Source organism: Microplitis mediator, chromosome 10, assembly GCF_029852145.1.
Source record: "Microplitis mediator isolate UGA2020A chromosome 10, iyMicMedi2.1, whole genome shotgun sequence".
NCBI classification, from domain to species: Eukaryota; Metazoa; Arthropoda; class Insecta; order Hymenoptera; family Braconidae; genus Microplitis; species Microplitis mediator.
The window spans coordinates 15087263-15113381 of record NC_079978.1 but is presented as its reverse complement, the minus strand read 5'-3'; the positions used below and the strand labels follow the sequence as shown (position 1 = coordinate 15113381).

The 26119-nt window shown below is 30.8% G+C and overlaps 1 protein-coding gene across 1 annotated transcript in view; it reads left to right on the top strand.

Annotated features, from left to right (window-relative positions):
* LOC130675283 (1-phosphatidylinositol 4,5-bisphosphate phosphodiesterase epsilon-1-like) overlaps window positions 1-25234 on the top strand; it is a 213501-nt gene extending 188267 nt beyond the window's left edge. The window contains exon 16 of the mRNA XM_057480844.1: window positions 746-25234. Coding sequence (XP_057336827.1) covers window positions 746-2943 — 2198 coding nt within the window. The 3' untranslated portion in view covers window positions 2944-25234. The remainder of the gene's footprint in view (window positions 1-745) is intronic.
* The last annotated feature ends 885 nt before the right edge of the window (window positions 25235-26119 follow it).

The window sequence follows — 26119 nt, the reverse complement described above, 5'->3', positions numbered from 1 at the left end:
TCTGAAATAAAAAACCATTGAAATTTAGTCAAAGCATTATTCAAAGTTTTAATTTAAAACTTCCCCCCAACGTTCCCTGATTATTTTTTTTCCATTTTTTAATGGTCATTTAAAGTAAAAAACTGCTATTTTTTACAAAAATTTGCGCCGTTTTGGAGCTGGAAAACCTCCTTGATGTAAAAAAAATTCTAAACCTTAAGTCGGGGGGAGTTATTTTATACGTAGAAAGTGTGTACCAAGTTTAAAATAAATCGGTAATGTAGTTTTTGTAAAAAATAGCAGTTTTTACTTTAAATGAACATTAAAAAATGAAAAAAAAATAATCAGGGAACGTTGGGGGGAAGTTTTAATAATGCTTTGACTAAATTTCAATGGTTTTTTATTTCAGATAATTTCCAACTGAGATTTACTGCTTACCGCAAACCATCTTTTTTTAAAGACGTTCTGGGAAAATCTCCGTCACCGGCTTATTTGCGGATACTTTTACATAAAAAAATAACCTAATGTTGTTGAATATATACTTAATAATGTTAAAAAGGTTTTAATAAATTAGCTAAATCCATACGCCTAAAAAAAAATCATAAAAAAAGCGTTTTTTTTCACGATTTAGCCTGACCCCCCCCCCCCCTTAATAGAGAAAACGTAAGATTTAATTTCCGTTAAACTGATCTAATAAATGAAATTGAATGATGGATTATTATATACTTCTCAATATGATAAAATAATGAATCTACTGATATTTCAGATAATTCAATTTCAAGTTACGAGAGATACTTGGGAAATAATCAAATGTCTCATGGTCGATTGAAATCAGATCCTGCAGTGGACGATAAATCTCAAAAGCAGACTAGTCAAATAGCAAAGGAATTATCCGATCTAGTAGTTTATCTGCAAGCCATAAAATTTCGAGGATTAAATTTAACACCATCAAGTACAGTACCATCAGCAACCAAACCACGTCATCAAAGTCATACCGGTACAGTCCAAAGACACAGTATTGCTGGAATTGGTACAGGAGGAATAGCTTCAACTTCAACAGGCTCTCCACAATCATTATCAACTTCGATATCTGTTGCCAGTGGTGGTAGTAATATTGATGCTCTTTTTCGACCAACTCGTGGTGTACCAGCTTGCTTTCAATGTTCATCATTGAATGAGAGTGCTGCTAAAAAAATTTGCCGAAAGCAACCATTGGGTGTTGTTGCTCATGCTGAAACTCAATTAATTCGTACTTATCCAGCTGGAATGCGAATAGACTCATCAAATTTTAATCCAGTAATATTTTGGGCATTTGGTATTCAAATGGTAGCACTTAATTATCAAACAGACGATGCTGCGTCACACCTAAATGCCGCAATGTTTGAACAAAATGGTCAGTGTGGTTACGTGAGGAAACCATCAGTTATGTGGGACAAAGGACACATGATGTATCGAAGGTTTAATCCCTGGGACAAGGAATTTGATGGTTTACATTCAATTCATCTAACTCTATCGGTTGTCTCTGGCCAATATATATCATCAACAAACCTTCTTGCTAGTACGTACGTTGAAATTGAATTAGTTGGAATACCCATTGATTGTGCCAAACATAAAACAAAAGTTATTCAAAGTAATGCATTAAATCCTATTTGGAATGAAAAATTTTGTTTCCAAGTAATGTTTCGTGATTTGGCATTTTTAAGGTTTGGAATCGTTGAAGCAAATTCTCATCATTTAATAGCTCAACGAGTTTTACCTCTTAAATCTTTAAAGCCGGGTTATCGACACGTACGTTTACGTTCATGTAAAAATAAACCGCTAGCTCTTTCAACACTTTTTATTTATTCACGAATGGAAGAAGAAAGTTTAGATTATAATACTTGTTGTCGTGATCATAATAAAGAATCTAAACGTCCTACGTCTGGAAAAACACCTGAAAAATTAAGTACTGTTGATCCAGGACTTGGAGGTGTCACATTAAAACGTCGAATGTTTTTCCTAATGGTTTACGATGTAATACCAGACGAACCTTATACTATTTTAAAAGTGACACAAGAGAGTACAACTCAAGAAGTAATGCTTCAAGCTCTTCAAAAAGCTGGTGTATCTGCTGAGCACGTAGACGAGTATATTCTAGTCGAGGAAGTATCTCGTGGATGGGAAAAAAAAGATAGAGATGAACTGCCAACTCAAAGAGTACTAGATTCATTTGAGCATCCACTTCAAGCTCAAGCTCTGTGGAGAGGTCAAGGTCGTTTCTTATTAAAAAGAGTTGGTAATGATCCAAGTAGTAGAGCATGGTTAGCATCAATCAGAAGTACCGCGGGACATTCAAAATTAAGTGAGACAAGTGAACGTGATCAATCAATGCATATCTGGGATGAAGCAGATACTTTTCTTGTTTGTATTTATAATGTATCACCGGAAATACCTTATGCCATTCTTCGTGTTCCAGTAACAAGTTCTGCTCAAGATGTACTAGCACAAGCTCTTGTTAAAGCACGTAGGATGGAAGATCCATCGAAATTTGCTCTTGTAGAGGAACTTGAGTGGGGCGGCGCTGGCGCTGTCGGCAGTGGTAATCGTCAACTAAGGCTTTTACGTGATGAAGAAAATGTTTACAGTACACAAGCATTTTGGAAAACACTAGGAAGGTTTATATTACGTGAAAGAGAACAAGCTATCCCTCGTAAACATTTGCTTCCAGCAACGTTAGATAGAATAAGTAAAGGTTTTTCAGTAGGTAGATCAGTGTCATTACCTGGCTCTAGTAAAGAAAAAGTTCCGGTCACCGAGGCTCTTTCTGATCCAACATCAAGAGGTTTACGACACCGTCTACTCATGCCAGGACGTAGACGTGAAGTTCATTCGGACGGTGAAGAGTCTAGGGAATCGGAAATTCTCAATGCCGCCCTCTACTTAAAGAAGGTGTCGTTGAGAAAACTCAGAGTCTGGAAGTCTTAGTGGCAGTCTCGAGCGACATCACTCTCATCATTATTCACTAATCGCAATAATAACTGGTAATTAATATATTGCTACATAATATTAGTTGTTATATTATGTATAGTAATATCAGATGTTACGATTTAGTAGATGAGGGTCAAGTCGCTCCTGTCTCAACTCACATTAAAATTATTTGAATAATATATATATTAGGGTACTCCGTTTGAAACGAAGATTTATTTTTTTTTTTTCGTTCCCCATCGAAAATCTTGTTCTACATATAAAAATAAAAATTCATTACAATTTTGAGCTCTTAATAACAATTTTACCAACTGGAACAACGTCATTGAAGTTTTCCCATGCTAAAATCATGAATGTTTCAATTTTTTTCTTCTTATTTAATAAAACTCAGCCCCATATTAACGTATGTTATTGGTTCCAAGTTTTATAAGACGAGAATTGTATGGTCTTTCGAAAGCCTGGGTGTGCTTAGCGTGACCTTCAACTACAGTCCACGTGCAAGCCTTGAAAGTCTAATTTCCTACGGAATTAGTGTTTTTTTTGTTGTTAACTTGTGAATAGTTTAGTTTCAGGAAAATAAGTATAAGACATTATTGGTAGAAAATTTAGTCTTCTACAAAAAACTTTTTTCAAGTCAAATCTCGAAAATCAATACTTAAAGATATATATGAAAATTAAGTAATTAAAATTTGAAATTTTAGCTAAATGTCATTATTTAATACTATAATATATTTTCAGTTATTAACTTATTTATTTATATATTTATTTATTTATTTATTTAAAAATGCCAAGGCAGTTGCCAAATAGCAAAGTTACAGAGTTATTATTGCAAGAGTAGATACAAATAATAAAAATTTACAATATAATGAAGATATCAAAATAAAGATACTTATGATTAATTATAATAAGATTTAATTTTTACATGATTTAACTAGGGTAGCTGAATTTACATAATAACTGTAAATATGCAAACCAATAATGGTAACAATGTTTTTAATATTTACACGGAGGATAGTAATAGGTAATTTAAGTTAAGTCTCTAGCTCCATTAAATAATCGAACAATTTGGTTTTAATATGGAGCTGAGTTTTATTAAATAAAAAGAAAAAAATCGAAATTTACATGCTTTTAGCATGGGAAAACTTCAATGACGTTGTTCCAGTTGTTAAAATTGTTATTGAGAGCTCAAAATTGTAATGAATTTTTATTTTTATATGTAGAACAAGATTTTCGATGGGGGATGAAAAATAAACATCTTCGTTCCCAACGGAGCACCCTAATGTATATATCATATTGTGAGGTTGCCGTTGATGGCTACAGATAGTTTGTGAGCAGAAAATTGGCATTTATGTACCTACTGTAATGCCTTGTAAGATTTAATTTACGTATTTATTTAAAAAAAAAAAAACTTTTCCTATTAATATTCGAATATCATTAATTTTCTGATTGGTATTCATTGACATTCAACGTAGAATGGACCGGATTATTTATTTTTAATCTAGTCATGCTTGCCTCGTAAACGGACGTCAGACACTATTACATAAATATATTCATACACAAATAATTAATTGTGTACATAATATTCAATAATTATGATACATCGACATAGGCGACGAAAATTACCAAAGAAACTAACTTAACAAGTGCAGATGATAGAAAAAAAAAACTCTAGAAATACAGTATATACATTTCTCAGTGTTCAGAAACGAATCTAGTCACACTCAAATGCCTAAACTCAGAGTTGTGTGTGAAATATCTGAGCTAATAGATGAACACTTAAATGTAAAGGATTTTATTTTTTTTATACTAGAAATATATGTTATTTTATAAATCTTTTCCATAACATACATTAATGTTAAACAATATTAATTACAATAGTTTAAATACACCTGTCATTAATAATAATCTATACATGATATAACATTCAATAATCATTCATTATTATTATTCTACATCCCGTTTATTAGAAGAAGCGATTTAAAACGATTTGCAATGTTAAATGCCCATAAGAAGGGCGATTTTAAAGTATTTAAAGTATTCAAAAGCATTAAAAAGTATATATAATTTTTTTTTCTAATCGTTTTAAATCGTTTCTTACAATAAGGGCCAATAAAACCGTAAAAGTTCAGAAGAGGATCAAAAAATAATTAACAAAAAAAAATTTAGTAAATAATTTCGGTCCATTTAACGATTGACGATTATTTATAATTTTTAAATTAAACAAAAAAAAATTTATTCTTTAAATTTTTTTACATGAAAATGTAAAAAAAAAGTTAATCTGTGCATGATGGTGCAAAAAATCACAGTAATTTGGAAGTACTGAAGTTACGTTTTTAAAAGATTTAAGATAATTGAGAGCAATAAATTTTGAATATTTAAATTGATAAGTAATCAGTTATTATGTAATTCCCAATTTTTCTGCTCTATACAAAACAATATATTCAATGACAATCTTTGTCTCCCTTATAAATTATATACGATTATTTAAATCAATAATCAGTGGTGTAAATCCTATTTTATGTATGTCATTTTGAATGGATTTTGTTATTTTTGTACAACGAAGAGATTATTAACCAATATTTCAAATTAATTGACGAGAAATGGTAATTATTACTTAAACTATAAATGTATTTAGCTTCAATATTCAACCAGGCCAATACGTTTTCATTACATTTCTTACCCCGTACACCTACTGTACAATCATAATCATAGATATATATATATATATATATATATATATATATCTAAGAGTGCTGCTTATAAATGTAATTTGCAAATTTTTTTTGTTTTACCCTCTCAGACTTTTCCAAGCTATTTAAAACCATTTCTGTAGATTTTCAACTCGTAATTTTAATATTAACCTGACCCCCAAGACAACGGAAGTTTAAAATAAAAAGACATGTATTTTGTAAAATAAATCTTTGAATTTTTATAACTTTAGCAATAATCAAATACAAAATGTTTCATTTGGTACGAATTTAGGTACTTACATGATATTCAAAGGGTGCATTGAAAAAATTAATTGACTGTTATTTTCTTACTTCTAGACATGAAAATATGTTGTTTTTTTTCCAACTTTTTCGCTACTCGTCTACAATTGAAGAAAAATTTAGTCATTTATGCTATTCAAATGAATTGTATTTTAGATTTGAGCTACTACTGAATGTATTTACGACAATTTTTTTTTTAACTATGAATTAAAGACTTTCCTAATGATTTTTATAAATAAAATAGGTTTATTAATAAAACTCATGAGGAAAATGTTCAATTTATAATTAAAAATAAAAATGTCATCTGGCAGCCAGAATAGAAGGTAGATTTTTCAAAAGTAAAAAATACCTTACTTGAATAATTAAATCTGGTGCAGTTCCCGGGTCGAAATGTTTCAGCATTATTTTAATCTGAATAAACTCACAATTAAATTTAAAGAAATCTATTTCGATCGATGCAGATTCACATAGACCTTCTCTAGAATAAAAATCTGGGCATTGGTTGGCCCTGAAGGCCAGCCCCTAAACTTCCCGCTGTTTTCGAACTCCAAGAGCTCGAAAACATTAGTATCAATACATTTTAGAGCTCGAAAAAACCTTCGTGTCTCTTTTCTTATGAGCTTTTCAAGCTCAAAAGGGTTCCGGTTTATGTTAAAGTTTGAAAATTTAGAATCCAAAATAATGAATGCATGAGCGTTTTTTATATATTTATTTACAATTATGTTCAATAATTAGCTCAAAAATAAGTATTTACGTGATACGTTGTATCTACATCGTGTAAGTATATCGTGATACTCGCGAACATGACGATTTTTAAGCAATCACTTTCAATGACTTATATAAAGAAGAACATATTAGTTTTGAGTAATTATGTTCGGTAATTATGATGTTTTTTAATGAAAAAAAAGATATAGATTTTACATTCATTATTCCGTCAACAATATCTCTCGAACAGATTATCTGATTGGGACGTTCTTGGCAGCAATTAGATGCTTTTATCGATTTCTAGAGCTGATTAGATTTTGGAATTGATCGATTCGATAGTTTCCGAAATATTCACGAAAAACGAAAAAAAAAAGATTTTTTTCCATTCTTTCGTCGACGATATCTCTTGAACGAATTATCCGATTGAGACGGTTAAGGTGGCAATTGGCGCGTTTTATTAAGGTTCAGAGCTGATGAAATTTTGGGAATGATTGGTTTAGTCGTTTCGACGATATTTGCAAAAAACCGTTTTCTACTGTTTCTTTCGTCGACGATATCTTTCGAACGGATTATCTGATTGAGACGTTCGTGGTGGCAATCGGAAGCTTTTATCGTGTTCTAGAGCTGATCAGATTTTGGAAATGATCGATCCAACAGTTTTCACAATATCCAAAAAAAAAAACGAAAAAAAAAATTATTTTTCTTTTCGTATTTCATAAATATCTCAGAGTTTATTTGACTAAATGGTCTAAAATTTTTTTGAAAATCTAAGTTCAGAAGATATCTTTCGAATGCCGCAAGAACCATCTAAATCGGTTCATTCATCAAAAAGGTATGAGAGGTTTACATCCACACACACACACACACACACGCACGCACACACACACACACACACACACACACACACACACACACACACACACACACACACACACACACACACACACACACACACACACACACACACACACACACACACACATACACACACACACACACACACACACACGCACACACACACACACACACACACACACACACACACACACATACATACATACATGCATACATACATACAGACATCGCTCTGAAAATGTCAGAATAGCATTCTAGCACCTTCAAATGTCGACATATGATGAAAACCCGGTTTTTGAAAATCGGGGTGAAACCAATAACTTCCCGAATTTTTTGAAAATCGTCGATTTTCTCAGCGGAAAGTTAAAAATCAGTCTATCGATTGACCCTGCGGGCCAGCCCTAAAATCTCTTGCTGTTTTCAAGCTTCTTGAGCTCGAAAAAATTGTTGCGAATACATTTTCGAGCTCTTCGAGCTTGAAAATACTTTCGTATGCCGTTCTTTTCGAAAAAAAAACGTTTTTCACCATTTTTTTCTCCAACAATATATCTCAAACGAATTGATTGATTGAGACGGTTGAGGTGGCAATCGATGTGTTTTATTGCGTTCTGAAGCTGAGCAGATTTTAGAATTGATTATTCTAATTGTTTTTGAGAAATTTCAAAAATACAAAGAAAAAATTTTTTTTAATTCTTTCGACAACGGTTTATGTTGAACAAATGAACCGATTTTGATGGTCGAGGTGGCATTCGAAGCGGTTTATAAAGTTTCAGAGCTTATTAGATTTGGAAATCAATCCTTTGAGCTCATTAGAAGTGATAAAAAAAAAACATTTTTGAAAAAATATTATTTTTGGAATATCTCTGAACGAGCTCTACCGATCAATTTCAATTTTTCACATCTTTCAGATATTAACAAGCTGCGTCGAATGCCACCTTGGAGATCAAAATCGGTTCACCCGTTCAAAAGTTACAAAATATTTACATACATGCGTACGTACACACAAATACACACACATACACTCGGACATCATCTTGAAATTTGTCAGAATAATTCCCTAGAAGCTCAAAACGTCAAGATCTGTTAGAAATTCGATTTTCGAAAATCGGACCGATACCAATAATTTTCCGAATTTCTGAAAATTTTCAATTTTCTTAGCGAGGAGAAAATAAAAATGATTTTAATCTCAATTTAATCCTATCTGTATTCTAATGGATTAAGAGCACTGATCAGTTTATTTAATTAATGTTTTCAAATTAAGTTCCAATAAGAAATTTAATAATAATTTTTATTAAATTGTTGTGTCAGTTTATCACATATTATTCCTTTTTTTTTAACATAAATTATTTTAATGTAGAATATTTTTTTTTACTTTAATATGTATAGTTATTCTAAAATAAAAACGATTATTTAAACTTTAAAAATCGATTATTTCTATTCATGTGTTTCAAGATATCGATACTAAAATGGAGATCGATGTCAGTTGTAAACAACATGACGAATATCAATGAGTTGTACAATTACATATAGTTATAAGAACTATTTTGATAAGCTTATACTCATCATATTGTATTCATGGTAACCAGGCACTTTTAAAACTTAATAATAAATAAAATTCATACTTTAAAATTATGATAAAATTCATACTCTAAAACCAAGTGTGTAGTCAAAATTTACACATTCGCTAAATGACATTAAAATACCATAAGCAATCTATAGATATTTAACTTACCGTGAAATGTCATTTAACTGACTACGAAAAACTATAGCTCTACTTATGGCCTTGAAAATGGACCACATTAAATTTGTGTTAGAATAATACACTTATAACCCACTTGTTTTTAGAGTGTGAGTTCCTAAATTTGTGCCTAATTTAAAGTTCTGTCCATTATTAGCAAAGTTATAAAAATTTAAAGTTTAATTGTACAAGATACATGTGTTTTCTCATTTAGAACTTCCGTCGTCGTAGGGGTCAGGTTAATATTCAGATAAAAAACTGAGAATTTACAGGAATTCATAACATCCATACATACATGCATACATACATACATACATACATACATACATACATACATACACTCGGACATCATTCTGAAAATAGTCAGAATAGCTTCCTAGGACCTCAAAACGTTGACATCTGATGAAAGCTCGATTTTTGAAAATCGGAGTGAAAACAATAACTTCCCGAATTTTTCGAAAATGATCGATTTTCTTAGCGGGAAGTTAAAAAATCTTCCCGAAAGAGTTGCTCGGAATCTCAATTCTACTGAGCTCAACAAATATTCATTTTCTCATTTGAATTGCATGTAAAAAAATTCATTTACGAAAATCAAAGTACATTGTCTGGTAGGAAATTATATTCTCGACAAAAAAATTCTGAGTGTTTTCTTCATATAAGTAACAGAAAAAAAGTTATGAAGTTTAAAACTGTAATAAATAAAAGACAATAAAAATGTAATATAACTTCATGACAGAAATTTAGGACTTTTCATTTATGCTAATGTCATTCGAGCAAGATCGCGTCAAGTGGACCCCCCATTTTCCACTTGATCATAAATATTAAATCTATGCATTTTTTTCTAAAGTAGTCACGATGAAAAATCAATCCCCTAAACGATTTTTTAAAATTTTAATTTCAACTACAATTTCTTATACAATGAAAATTTGAGTACTTTTAAGCAAAAAATAGATTTCAAAACAACTGTTAAAGATAAATTATAGAAATTTTTAGGATTTATTTTCAAATATTTATATTTTATTAAAATATTAATATCTTAAATTTATTTGTTTATCATCCTACTGTTGATTAACTTTTAAGTATGAAAGGCCAATGGGAGGAAATGGGGAGGCCAATTGTCGTGATTTTGCTAACTTCCAAAACAGAACTTTTATTTTTAAGTTAAAGAAAAAACAGAAAGAAACGAATTTTAATTCTTGAAAAAAAATATTTAACTTTCGAAATTTATGCTCTTTAAAAACAAAAACAAAAATTTGTCACATGTAATTTAAATAGGAAAACAAATACCCGATGAGCTCTTAGCAGGATTGATATTTCAAGCTATGGATCGATTCTTTTTATGCCTGATACTATCTTTTAATGTCATGGGCCGTAGAAAAACAAACAATTTTGTTTTTGAAACACCCTAATATACATATATATATTAGGGTGCGTCGAAATAAAAAAATCTGAAAACCGCCTGATCCTGTGGGACAGCCCCAAAACTTTCCGCTGTTTCCGAGCTCAGGGAGCTCGGAAACATTACGACTTGTGAATTTTTGAGCTCTTCGAGCTCAAAAATTTGTTAAGCCAGTAAAATGTGCTTCACTGAAAAATTATATTTTTTGTCCGATGATATCTTTGGAACAAATGAACCGATTTGAACGTTCTTGGCGGCAATCGAAAGAGCTCAACAAGACTTAAAACTGATTCGATTTCGGGGTAGATCGGGCAAGGGGCTTATAAGTTATACGCAAACAACAAAAAACAAAACAAAAATTTTATTTTTATTTTTCGTATAACTCGTAAACTACGTGACTGATCTACCCCAAAATCTACTCAATTCTAAGTTTTGGTGAGCCCTTTCAGTCGCCACCAAGAATGTTCAAATCGGTTCATTCGTTCCAAAGATATCGTCGGACAAAAAAAAGTTCACACACACACACACACACACACACACACACACACACACACACATACACATGGACGTCCATCAGAGAATAGTCAGATGAGCTTCCTAGAACCTCAAAACGTTGACATCTGATGAAAACTCGATTTTCGAAATTCGGACCGAAACCAATAACTTCCATATTTTTGAAAATTTGCAATTTTCTTAGCGGGAAGTTAAAAATTATTTGTTTTTTTTTTTTGGCACCACCAGAAAATGATAAGATATGTCAAAACGAAAATTCTGTCAGAAGATCGGCTCTTGCATTCAAGTTTTAGTTCCTTTAAAATTTTTGTTTTAATAATTTGCAGGATAAAACTGAATTAAATCATGGACTTGTGATATTTTTATTTAGAGAAAGAGCTATGTCAATGGTTGCTGTGGCAACGGTTGAAATAGCAACGATTGATACACAAACCGTTGCTATGGTAACGGTTGACATGTTTATAAATATCCATATGTGTGTGTGTGTGTGTGTATGTGTGGATGTAAACCGATGATATAGTTTTCATAAATCAACGATCTACATGGTTCTTGCAGCATTTAACGAATCTAGAGTTCGATGAAAGCTTTCGATCCCTTGTAGGAAAAAAAATATTGACAACGGGGCCGGTCTTGGCATAATACTGGGCTACCCAGGCTCAGCCTCCAAAGGTTGGTCCGAGATCCGACCAACGCTCAAGTGGCAAGCTTTGGTTTGCCAGTCTTGGGGCAAGATTCAGCAAATACTCAAGTAAAAATCCCTGGTTTAGCAGTCTAAATAACAAATGGTGCCTAAAAACCTCTGGCTTCTATGTATAGCGTAACAGCCTATGGGATGCGACACTTGCCTAGCAACCATGAAGGTCCACTGCGTTTTGGGACCAGGACGATCCATCCCCGACAACTTATTCCTGACAATTCATCTCCGCGACAATTCAACCTTTGATAATTCATCCCCGACAATTTATCCCCGCGAGGACTGATCTCCACGACAATGACTCCTAATAATATACAGTAGAAACTCTGTGAGTCGAACATCGATAAGTCGAAAACCTCCTAAACTCGAAGAAATGTTTCATCCCCTTCCCTCCAAGACCCAAAACCTCCGTTGCTCGAAATTTTTACCTTCTATAAGTCGAAATAATTAGTGAGTCTCTATAAGCTATTTCTGTACATTTTTACCCTCCATAACTCGAATACATACACGTGGACCTCTTTATCTCGAATTTAAAATTATTACCGTATGTAAATATCTTATTAGGATTACCAGTTCTACGAAATAGTAATTAAATTTATAGCTGACGTCAGGTTTTCTGTTGGCGATTGTAAAATTATCATACCTTTAGACGTAGTTAGGATTCACTGCAATACACATCAATTTCGACAGCTCCTGCTGCCTAACTCGGAATCTTCTACACCTCGAAAACTCTATAACTCGATTTTTTTTGCCTGTCCCTTGGAGTTCGAGTTATAGAGGTTCTACTGTCATTTTATACCCAAGACAATATAAATTATAATAAAATTAAGATAAACGCAAATAATTAATTAAATAAACGAAAAAATAAAATAAAATCACCAAAAAAAAACATAATATCCGTGGATGCTATTTCATATATTTTGTGTACGTGTGTAACTGTAGAAATATAGCCACACACATAAAAAGGTGTAAAACATAGCGCCCTTTTTTCACGAATTTTGTGTGTTTTTTTTATTAAATTTCGTTTTTGTTTTTTTTTTTTTTTTTTTTTTTTTATTAAAGTTTATTAAAAATATCTCGATTTCTATTAAGAATATCAGAATTAAGTAATAAGTTGTCGGGGATGAGTTATCAAAGTATGAACTGTCGCGGGGATGAATTGTCGGGGATGAGTTGTCAGGGGATGGGCTGTCCGGGATGAATCGTCGGGGATGAATTGTCATGGTCCCAAAAAGCGTCACACCACCATGAAGGACCAGGTTAGAGACCCAGCAAATGCAACAAAAAATTAGTTTAATCGATCTTCCCGATTTCTCTATTGTATAAATTTATTTCCATATGTTACTATCACGCACATGTCTACTAATATTTTTCTCTTTTTATTTATTTTTAATAAGTGTAAGTGCTTATTTAGCTACAGTCTTGACACAATACTGGCTCTCAATATTAAGATAATATTTAGATGCAATCTTGGCACAATACTGGTACTAGATATTGGGCCAGTACTAAGATGCAGTCTAGGCACAATACTGTCACTTAAGCTTGGCTCGGTGTTATCATTTCGATGCTTAGACAGACTTGGGCCAAGTTTGGATTTCAAGCTTCCCCCAGAGTTAATAAATCTTTCACCAAGCCTCGGCCAAGCTTCGGCCTATCGCTTTTTTCTATAAGGGATTACCGCCAAGAACGTCTCAATTGGATAATCCATTCGAGAAATATTGTCGACGAAAGAATACAAAACAATTGTTTTTTTTTTTTTTTTTTCGATACTAGTAAATTGATTCATTTTTAAATCTAATAAGCTCTAGAAATCGATAGCCAATTTCGATTGCCACCAAAAAATTGCAAAACTGATTGATCTAAAACACTTTTTAGCGTTAGAGGCTAAAAAATTGGGACCAATCCCACCTTCAACCTTAAAAAACAATTTTCATTTTTACCGGATAACGTATGATGTAATTCATCACATACTCTAAAACATACCAGCTCTTTGTTTTTATAGTTCTTGATGATTGTTTCATGATTTGTTGCAATCAAATGGTTACTTAATAATGTCATCAAAAAAAATTTTGAAAGATCACCGTTTTGTGACGTTTTTCCCCAATGTTTCACATATTACGGCTTTGGTTCGATTCGAAGCTTATGATATTCTTCATCGTGATCATTTCTATTGATTTCTGTTCAAAAGCGTTAAATTTATTAAGCATAATCGTAAGCAAAACTTAACTTTCAATTCGAGCTCGAAAAGCTCGAACATACAAAAGAATTTAAAAATATTGTTGAGGTCAAGGAGCTCAAATATGTATTGACAATAATATTTTCAAACTCCTTGAGCTCGATAACAGCAGGAAGTTTGAGGGCTGGCTTGCCGAGTCAACCAGATTCTAGATTGTTTTTTCAGTAATCTGGAAAAGTTTTTCAGGGTTAAACGACAAAAATTCAAAAATGTCCTTAATACCGACCACCCTAAGAAATATATTAAAGTGCTTCGTTTGAAATGAACATTTTTTTTTTTTTTGGCTGACACAAGAAAATTCTGTTGTTTCTGTTGGAAAAAAATATCAGCTCTTAATTTTAATTTTAAGTACTTCCTTTCGAATTTTACAGTTTTCACATTTTAAAAGCACATAAATAAAATTTTTGTTAATTCAAATTACGGTAGCTCAGCTACATTTCTTTATGAAAATAATTGATTATTGTGGCTTTTGAGCTCTAGACATAAATTATTGTAATTTAGTTTGGATATGTTTTGAAGCAACTCACAATGATTTCAATGGAAATCAAATTTTTCCTGGAGCACGATACCCCTTCTCTTTACCCTTGCCCTTAAAAATTAAAAAAATAGTATTTTCTGTTAATATTAATTAATGTGCTTTCAGCTGCTATACATTATTTTACCCTCATATTTTCAATAAATCAATAATGATATATTGGTATTCTCAACAAAAGTTTATACAATGTAAATGTATTATTAAATGATACTGTTCCTAGAATTAAATATGTGTTTAAAAAAATAAATAAAAACAAAAATTCTCTTATTCACACGGAGAAATTATTTTTTATTGAAAATAGCAATATCTCATCATTGATTTATCGATAATATTGACGTCAAAAATGTACAGCGACTAAAAAACAAATTAATATATTTCAACACAAAATAGATTATTTTTCAATTTTGAAGGGCAGCGAAAGAGGAAAGGTGTATCCTGCTCCAGAATAAGTTTTATTTCCATTGGAACCATTGTAAACTGCGCTTAAACATCCGAAAACAATTTACGCCTAGAGCTCATAAGCCGTAAAAAAGAATTATTTTTAGAAAGAAACTGCTGGGCCCCGGTTTCCTATATTATCCAGGCCTAAAATTGAACTTAAGGTTTATAAAACTTGGAATTTGTTGATTTTTATATCGTAAAAATAGTCAACTTGATGTTTCTCTTAATCAACGCACTGGAGCGAAAAATCTATCGGACATAGTTTGTAGGGAATTTAATTACCTAAAACTGTGTCCTATAGGATTTCTTCATTACTTCAAAATCTTTTTTAATATTGATGAAAAAAGGTTAATAACTGTGAAAAAATGACTATAGGAGCAGACACAAGTGAAATCGCTTGAGCTACGGTAAAGTCATCATTGACACTTTGGAAGAGCATCTAACACTCGATATATCATGCTTATATATAATGCAATACGATGAAATGAAGCTGAGCTACCGTAATATGAACAAAAAAAAATTTATTTACATGCTTTTTAAATGAGAAAACTTTGATGCTCCAGACGAAGTACTTAAAATTAAAATTAACAGCTGAAATTGTCAGGGGATTTTTTTTCCAACATAAACAAAAAAATTTTCTTGTGTCACTTAAAAAAAAATGTTCGTTCCATACAAAGCACGCTAATTTATGTTTATATATATAAACATGTAACATTATTATTATTTATTACAAGATATAACTGCTTATCTATCAAAGTTTAATACACAAGTGTCATACTTTTAGCATAAATTCCAATGGTCACAAGGAACCTATAAGACCTCAGCGTATATGATCAGCTGTAGAAGTTTTACTTTAACCATTTGAAATTTTAATTTCATATAGATATTATTTGAATATCTTTATAAAAGCAAGTATAGTAGACGCTCAATACAGTTACGTCATCAAAAGTTACCATCCCATAAATGAGTCTCCCACTCTATTTTGTTTTCCTGAAGGAATTAAGGGGAAATTGGTGATGGGTGGTCATTTTTATAATTATAGTGGTAAATGTATGACAGTCGGTAAGCTAGAAGTCTGACATGGTTAGTCAATAAAAACATAGCCTAACCTTTATTAAAAACTAAAATGTGATAAAACTGTAAAACGTCGATATTACTTGATTTTATTAATTATTGGTAATAATTAGGCATATCATATGATTGTTATGACAACAAATATATTATAATTCATTGTTTCCTTCTTTGCTATTTTTCCATATATTTTCAAATTTCGCGGAAATAAACACATAGACAAGTTTTATTTAGGTGTGTTAGTGAATGCAGATTATCGCTCGCTATTGGTTACAAAATCGATTGCCACCCTTCTCAAGGTCCGTTTTGGAAAGTTACACTACCCCCGAAAGTGTAACTTTATTGAGCGTCTACTGTATTGACTTTATCATATATTTCAGTTTTAAATTATTAACTAATAGTACTGATAGAAGAAAAAAAGTACAAAAGTGAAAATAGATCTAATTTTGTTAATTTTCATATTTTAAAGTACCCTAGACAGCATTCAAGTCGGAATGACTGCTTTACGACGTATTTTTTAAGGCGTCCTCAGGAAGTCTTATAATGGCTTCTTAAAGGTGTCATTTTTAAGAAATCTCAATTAAGATTTCTTGAAGACTCCATAAATAAGACGTCAGTTTTATGACGTCTGAATGTATTCTTTTTTTTAACTTCTTTATGAAGTCTAAATTAGGAGCTCCTTAAGACGTCACGGTAAGTTCATACTGAAGTCTTATTTGCGAAGTCAAAAAAAAAGAACTCTTTGAGAACTCTTTTTAAAGATGTCTTACTGAGTTCGCTAGGTGGCTCATTCGACATCTTGAGAACTTCTTGAAGACTTCTTTAAAATTTTGATGAGCCGTCTAAATCATAAATAAGAACTCATTCAGAACTCATCAAGACGTCATTTTGCTATCTGGGACTCTGTTAAAAAATTTTACGATTTTCGAAGTTACCCTGGCGGTTTTGAATCACCCTGGAAATACCCGGAAAACACGGTGGTTACACGGTGGGCTTTTTTTCATTTTATCACCGTGGAATCAGGGTGGGTACACCGTGTAACCACCCTGATTCCACGGTGGTTACACGGTGTACCCACCATGATTCCACGTACACCGCGTAATCACCGTGAATACACCGTGGTAAAATGGGACAAACCCACCGTGTAATCACCCTGGATCCACCGTGATTCCACCGTCTTTCCACTCCCAGGGTGTTTCCAGGGTGATTCAAAACCGCCAGGGTAATTATGATGAAAATTCAGTAAAAGGGTCAAGCCGGATATATATCGGAAATTCGCCTCCGCGCTTTCAAAATATACGAAAAAACCTATTTTTCGATTTTTTTTGTTTTTTAATAGTAAAATTAAAAATTATCGCAAAGGGTTTTTTTCACAATACTTGCGAATTAAAGGCAAGAAAAAATCTATTTGTCAGGATCCCAAGATAGACCCCCGATTTTCCAGAAAACAAATGAAATTGAAATCATTTTTTAAAAAAGTGTCACTAACCAAATTTAGTCAAAAAATGTCTTTGATACTCTTCTTTGCTGAGGAATTTTTCCAATTTTTTTGGAATGGTGCAATAATGTAAGAAAAAAAAAATCAAAAACTTATTTTTTCTCTATATTTGTGCTTCTCAACAAACTATGACTTTTTTTGCTGGGAGAGAATTTGATATTAAATTTTTTTTTTTTTGTTGAAAATACAAGTCCTACTACAAAAACATTGAATTAATTAAGAAATAAAGTACTTAAATATATTTTCAAATCATTTAACAACTTTTTGACGAACAGTGAATCAATTTCTTACCGCAAAATGATTGTTGAAAGACTATTGGGTATTATTTAGTTATGTACTAGTAAAAAAAAGTTGATTATATTCCTAAATTATTTATTTTAATTTCTATGATTTGTTCTTCAATATTTTCTCAAATTATCACTAGATTAGCTAATTTTTGACAATGCTATCTGCTGGGATTTCTAGTCACTGCTACGAGCCGTATTTGTTTCTATAACCTTAAAGCAAATGGCGTTTTCGGGATTGTCATGTTCGCTTCTAAGTCCACCTGTAAGATACCATATTTTCTGCGAAACCTGATATGAAAGTTCAATTCTCAAGAAGTAAAAGGATCTTAAGTTGTCTATCGTACTCAATACTTGATACCACATGAGTGACAAAAAGTAATGCGTTGCCACAACGTGTGGAGGCGTTTCACTCGCTTCAAGTACAATCACGTCGTTAGCTATAAACAGCAGTATTGAAGAAAGTCACTGGTCGTGACATCTTATTACTACGTTAGTATAATAAAACTAAAACTGTAAAGTTATAGGCTATCTATATAGACTGAATATATATTCGGTGCTTCCAACAAGATTTACAGAGCTCGGAAATTGAACCTTTAAAGAAGTTGTTGCAAAAGTAAGAGATCACTCGTTTTCAGAAAGACAACTGTAGGTATTGACGGGTCTTACATGAGAAAAACTCATAAAACTCCATGAAATGTAAATGCCAATGAAAAATTTCATAAATCGTAATGTTACTCAAGCTCTTGTCATTTTTTTTATCTAAACTAAGAACCGGAAATTCTAATGCAACGATATCTTCCGTTGTTAGTTTGGCTCGTAAACAAATGGTATCGGACTGTTGTAATGAAGTGATAACCTCATTTTAAAAAGATGTTTTGCTTCTGTATTTTAAAATCGATGCCGACAGAAGAGAAACGTTGATTACCAATGCATCAAACAGTGCTAAAGATATCAATTAAAAGATGACCTATTGATATTTATTAGTGATAGAGCATATATTCGTCATCAGAAAAGTAAAAATAATGAATACCAGAGAAAATCATATTCTGGTAAAACAAGTGCCTTTGTGCAAACTATTTACGATATGCACCACAAATGGTTTCGTTATAAACACGCTTGGGCCAATATGAACGATGCTGAAATCTTGAGAATTGTCTTGAATGATTCTAATAGTCTAATTAAATTACTAAAAAAATATATGATATTGTTGTAGTAGATTGAGGATATCGTGATGTATTATAATATTCGGAAGAATTATGGTTTAAATCGTTAATGTTATTGTTGATTTTTAAAGAAAAACGGAATTAACATACCACAGAAAAGTCAAATCAATTCCATTATGATACCAACGTTCGTTGGGTAGTTGAAGCAGTGCAGGGTGATATCAAACAAAAGGGTAAGCTCTTTCGGTCACAAATCAGACAGTAAATCACCCTCTCAAAACAGTGCATTTTGTTAGATTGCTTGTTTTCTACACAATGAATTTCGTACAAGACTTGATTCTGATTTTGATCTTTCTGAAAAAATTATTGCTGCGATGAATTCTGAAAATAGTCAAGATAATACTTTGGCTTCAGAAGTAAATACCAATCATTGAGAAAGACAAAAAGTTCCATTTACAACGATAACTACAGACTGTTTGATAGATTATTCAGAGTCAACAGAACAAGAACTCAACATTTGTTTTACAGGGTCGTATTTAGCTGAAATATTGAGTAAAGATGGAACAATTACAACTCAGTAGGTAAAAATTACACCTAATATTATAAAACTGCAAGTAAGATCTCGGCATATAAACTCATAAATATACCATTGTTTTGTAGATTATCAACTATATAACGATAAAATTTCTGAAATCAGTTGGTATTGGTGTAATTGTTCTAACGGTAGGCGTACTGTTGGGAGCTGCTCACACATTGCAGCTATCGTATATTATCGTTGTCATGCTCATTATTTAGCTAAAATAGTAAGACCTGCCGAAACGTTATATTACAATAATATATCAATAACTGACGTTATTTGAAACAGTATTTCTGATCTACTTTGTGTAGATAAAATTGTCACATTTAATGCGACTAATTGAAGATAACTTTTGTTAAGCAATTTTGAAATTAAAATGTATCTTCTATAATCGGAATTCGTGTTGTTAGTATAGTAACACGAAAAAAATAGTTTCAAATTATATGGAAAAACTGTTTTATTTATTTCAAATGTTATTTAGCATGAAAAGAAGATTCTTTTATAGCATCTTTTGAAAAATTTTTAGCACTGTTAATTATTTTGCGTAGTTAATTTCTTAATTTTTTTTTGTGTTTTTGTAGTAAGATATGTATCTTCATCGTAAAAACTTTTTTTCATCCATTCTTCTCCCAGCAAAAAAGTAGTCGTTTGTAAGAGAAGGACCCTGATTGAACAACCGAATTCGATCGAATTAAACAGAATTAAATTTTTAATTCTATTTAATTCAGATAAATTTTGTTAATTCGGTACCTAACTTAAAAATGAATTCTGTCTAATTCGGCAGGAAAAACAGAATTTGTCTAAATTAAAACGAATTTCAATAATTCTATTCGGTTTAATTCTGCTTAATTCGAAAATAAATCTCCAATTTCTGGTTCTGAATCCGAATTGAACTGGATAAAAACGAATTTAAAATTTTTAAATCGGTTTTATTCTGTTTAAATCAAATTCAAATTTTCAATTCAGTTGAATTCTGTTTTGCAGAATTTGACAGAATATTACAGAATTAAAATTTTTAATTCGGTCGAATTCAGTTGTTTAATCAGGGGATATACGACATTTTCTGACAAAATTTAGTACGTGACACTTTTTAAAAAAGTGTTTAAAGAAATAATTTTAATTTTGTTTTTTTTTTTTTCTTAAAAAACGGTTGTACATCTGAGGATCGTGGCAATTATATTTTTTTATGTCTTTTATTTGTTTATATTGGAAACTCAATCCCTGTTCATTATTTTTTATTTTACAATTAAAGATAAAAAAATCGAAAAAATATGTTTTTACGAATAACCTGAAAACTGTTGAAATTGAGAGCTGAATTATAGGCTAAGTTATTTTTATTTGGAACCAAAATGATCCTCCAAGTTCAAATAGTAAACACCGTGGAGACGAATGCTCCATATATATCCGGTTATTTTTTTATTTATATTTCACATAAATTGAAGCATGATCTTAAATGAAAATACTAATGTGATTACTCAAAAATTTATGCTCTAAGTGATTAAACAAAATATTGAGTTGCATTTCAATTCGAAAATTTTTTAAAATCCGTTACTAATTTTTTTTTCAAAAATCTTTACTAGTTTTTGATCATTCTAAGTTTATTAAAGTCTTGTAATGAAATTCTTCGTATTTAAAAACCAATTATATACTAATAAAAAAAAATTACCTATCAAAAGTATAGTTTCTCAAATAACTTACGATTTTAAAATTAATATTATTTTAATTTAATTATTCATGGACAATAAAAAAAACAATTGTTGAAAAGAAATGAAATAAGATAAAATAAATTGTGATTTCAATTTTTATGACTTGAAAATTTTGATTAATGTAAAAATAAATATATTAATAAGTTATTTTATAATTATATTTATATTTTATATTTCTGGCTGAATGAGACTTGTCAAGAATTTCGAGTAAATTTTCTTCAAGTTTTAAAGAAAATCTTTAACGGTGTCAATTTCGTAGCAAAAGATTAAAGAATATATGTACTCGGACATACGATCGATGAACAAGTTTAAATTTCCAGAATTTACTTTAGTATATCGAGGGAAAAATTTTCCATTGGAACTTCAAAGTTATTCAAAAAAATATGGTTGGTTTTTCGCAATTATGTCTGTAGATATTAAGGAATATTTATTGTGGCGCTTTATATTGTCTACAAAAAAAGTAATCTGTCTTTCTTTTGAAAAGTGAAAAACTATTCAAACATTTAGAGTAAGACTCTTAACTAGAACTTTGGTTTTAAGAATAGCTTGAGGTCTTCTAGACCCTGTGTGACTTAAGGGTTAAAACTATAATAGAAATTATCAGTAGTAATGATTATTTATTATCTTCCAGGGGACATAATAGTTTCGAAAATTAGAATAATAATTCGAAAAAAATAATTTAAAAAAGTATAAATATCACGTAGATCATTAACGATATTCGTCATAAATTATAATATACTCATGTCACACTAGAAAATGTAGTCCAATATATTGTTCTTACTTGATTAACAACTGAAGTTCATTTTCTGCAGTAAATTTACAAAATTATAAAAAATTTTGTAAAGATACAGGATGAAAAAAAAAAAAGTGACAAAATTTATTTTTATTCAGTAGAAACGTGATTATTTATAAGTATTTCTTATAAAGAAATTAATCAAAGAACATTATACACAGAAGTAAAAAAAAAATATTATCATGTAAATTTTTTAAGTAGATGTGTTGACATGTCGTCATTGATTTTAAAACATTAATTAAATCTATAAATTAAAAAATAGAACTATTTTAAGAGTCTATTGAACAAAATACATAACTAAAAGAAAAAAAAAAAAATAATTGAAACAATTTTGCGATTTTAATAGAAAAACGTAATAAAAAAAAGCTTTTAAATGCCATGATGTATGATTATGTATTTAAATGACTACTCTTTAATATTTGGGACCATTGTCATATAAGATTAACCGACTTCTTGAGATACCTTAAACAGTATTAATTTTTATTAAAATAATATTGTCATTTTAATAAAAAATTTATTTAATTGGTAATGTATTATATTTGAATAATCCATAGTACACATAAATATACATTAAAATAAAATCAACAAAAAAATAATTATAATTAATTGTGTCTATCTGTTGTGTACATATCTGAAAGATCTTGCAAACATAAACTGACATGATTTTAAATCTCATGATAAGTATTATAACTTAATTAAAGAATTTAAAGATAAATTAATTTTTAGAAAAATGTTTTGTAGTTATCCCGCGTTTTGTTTGTATTATTTAATTGATTAAAATATCAAATTAGTTATTGTAATTATTAAAATGTTTTTCTATAAGAATGTAGATAAAAAAAATAAGTGGAGAAAAAAATAAGAAATTATATAAAATTACAGTTCCCATAATTTACTTGACAATATGAGCCTGATTGATAGTTGATGTTATTATTACTGTCACTGTTATGACTTGTTTCTTATATCGTGTATACATAACCCAGATTGCATATCGTTTGTTTATATACACTACAAACAGAAATTAAGAGATATAAAAAAAAATAGTAAATTTATTAGCGATTTTCAACATGCTGTAACTCAGAGGAAAATGGTCGTAAAGCAAATGAAAATGAAAGCAAATTGTAGCTTCAAGTTTCGAGTTTTCGGATCTGCCCTTGAATCTCTTTAATTATACACAATTCCAGAGTAATCCTAAGAAAACCACCGCAGAAAAATTTTCAAAATTTTTGATCGTCTTAAAAAAGGTCTATGGGCTACAATAAAATTTTTTTAGTAATCTAACCTTCTGTCTATTTTAGGCAATTTTATGCTCTTTAATTTGATGCCCTGAAAAAATTTCTACGAGGATTTGGCGTGAAGTTATCGTTGATCAAAGGAAAAAAGTCCATTTTGACTTTGACAATCAATAACTCAGGACATATTGGCCGTACAAGGAATAGAAGTAGGATTTTGAAAACAGCTAAACATCCTCTATAAGACAAAAATAGTGGCTCTTAATGAAAAAAATTTTTTCAAAGCGACAATGTTGACTGAAAATAAGCTAAAAGTTTGCATATTAAGGGATATTTAGACTTCTTGGTATAACTTTGGATATAACGGATAAACGAAGGATACAAAATTTCAAAGCACTGCCATTTTTTTTCTTAGTGCTCCGAAGCTCTAAATTTATCGTTTTTGCTAGAAATCGCATGGTGAGCGATTCTTCGGTTTTCAATCATTTCTTCTATTTTAAAAGAGTTTTTTTTTTTAGCCACAAACCTTGTTCCTTTGATCAAGAGCATTAATTATTGGAAAAAGTTAATAAAAGTTTTATTTCGAAATTTTTTATTTTATTTTTTTTTTTTTAGACTGATTTTTTCGAAATTTTTTTTTATATTATTCTCCTTTATCATCATCACAATTATTTATCTTAACATCAAAAGCATTGCAAAGATGATAAGGAAAAAAGTTATAAAAAAAAATAAAATTTCGAAAAAACAATCTCTTTAAAAAAAATCTGGGCGTCGGTTGACCCTGTGGGCCAGCCCCAAAACTTCCCGCTGTTTTCGAGCTCTTCGAGCTCGAAAATACTATTACATGGAATCGTTTTTTTATGAGCTTTTCAAGCTCTAACAAGTTACGTTTTATGCTAGAGCTTGAAAAGTTAAGAATCGAAAATCATTAATGAAGAAGCGGCTTTTAAATTTTTATTATCGATTATGTTCTCTGAAATAAATGTGTTAAAGCAGAAATTAATGTCAGTGATCAAAATCAAGATTTGAATAAGTTTTGACTTAGGTCAGAGCAATAATATATGGAATATCCAAGAAAAACATTAAAGACTGGGTTTTTCAATTTTTCGCTGACAATATGATTAAAACTAAGGAACAAGTTATATGACATTATCTGATGATCGGAAGAGACTATAATGAGTAAGAGTTGGTATGACTCAGACACATTTTAGCACATCATATTTTGATTTATCTGGAAAAAATAACATAAAATGTTATATTTTTAACTTTTGAGCGCCGATATTTTTTGAACTAATTAACCGATTTTGACGTTTAAGGTGGCAATCGGCGCGTTTTCTTGAATTCTAGAGCTTATTAAATTTTGGAATTGATCAGATGAGTCACTTCGAAGATAATCGGAAAAAACCGTTTCTTATCATTTCTTTCGCCAACAATATCTCTCGAACAAATTGACCGATTGAGATGGTTGAGGTGGCATTCGACGCGGCTTATAAAGTTCTAGAGCTGATAAGATTTTGAAGTCGATCGTTCAAGTCGTTTCTGAGAAATCACTAAAAAACTAAAAAAAAATTTTTTTTTTTTCGTAATTTACCAATATTTACGAGTCTGCTTCATCAAATGATCTGAAATTTTCAGGAAAGTTGGGAGCCAACAAGCTCTTTCGATTGCTACCTCAACCATCCAAATAGATTCATTAGTTAAAAAGTTACGAAGAGTTTACACACACACACACACATACACACACACACACACACACACACACACACACACACACACACACACACACACACACACACACACACACACACACACACACACACACACACACACACACAAACACACACACACACACACACACACATACATACATACATACACTGGGACATCATTCTGAAAATAGTCAGAATAGCTTCCTAGGACCTCAAAACGTCGACATCTGATGAAAACTCGACTATCGAAAATCGGGGTGAAAACAATAACTTTCTAATTTTTCGAAAATCGTCGATTTTCTTAGCGGGACGTTAAAAAAAAACAGAAATTGAAAAAATTTTTTTTGAAAAATTTTTTCCAGTAATTTAATGTTCTTGATCGAAGAAATAAGGTTTGTCGTTAAAAAAATTATTTTGAAATGGAAGAAATGATTAAAACCAAAGAATCGCTCATTGTGCGATTTCTGGCAAAAACTAATAATCAAAGCTTCGGAGCACTAAGAAAGTAAAATGGCAGCGCTTTGAAATTTTGTATCCTTCGTTTATCCGTTATATCCAAAGTTATACCAAGAAGTCTAAATATCCCTTAATATGCAAACTTTTAGCTTATTTTCAGTCAATATTGTCGCTTCGAAAAAATTTTTTTCATTAAGAGCCACTATATTTGTCTTATAGTGGATGTTTTGCTGTTTTCAAAATCCTACTTCTATTCCTTGTACGGCCAATATGTCCTGAGTTATTGATTGTCAAAGTCAAAATGGACTTTTTTCCTTTGATCAACGATAACTTCACGCCAAATCCTCGTAGAAATTTTTTCAGGGCATCAAATTAAAGGGCATAAAATTGCCTAAAATAGACATGAGGTTCGATTACTAAAAAAATTTTATTGTAGCCCTTAGACCTTTTTTAAGACGATCAAAAATTATGGAAATTTTTCTGCGGTGATTTTCTTAAGATTACTCTGGAATCGTGTATAATAAAAGTGATTCAAGGGCAGATCTGAAAACTAGAAACTTGAAGCTACAATTTGCTTTCAT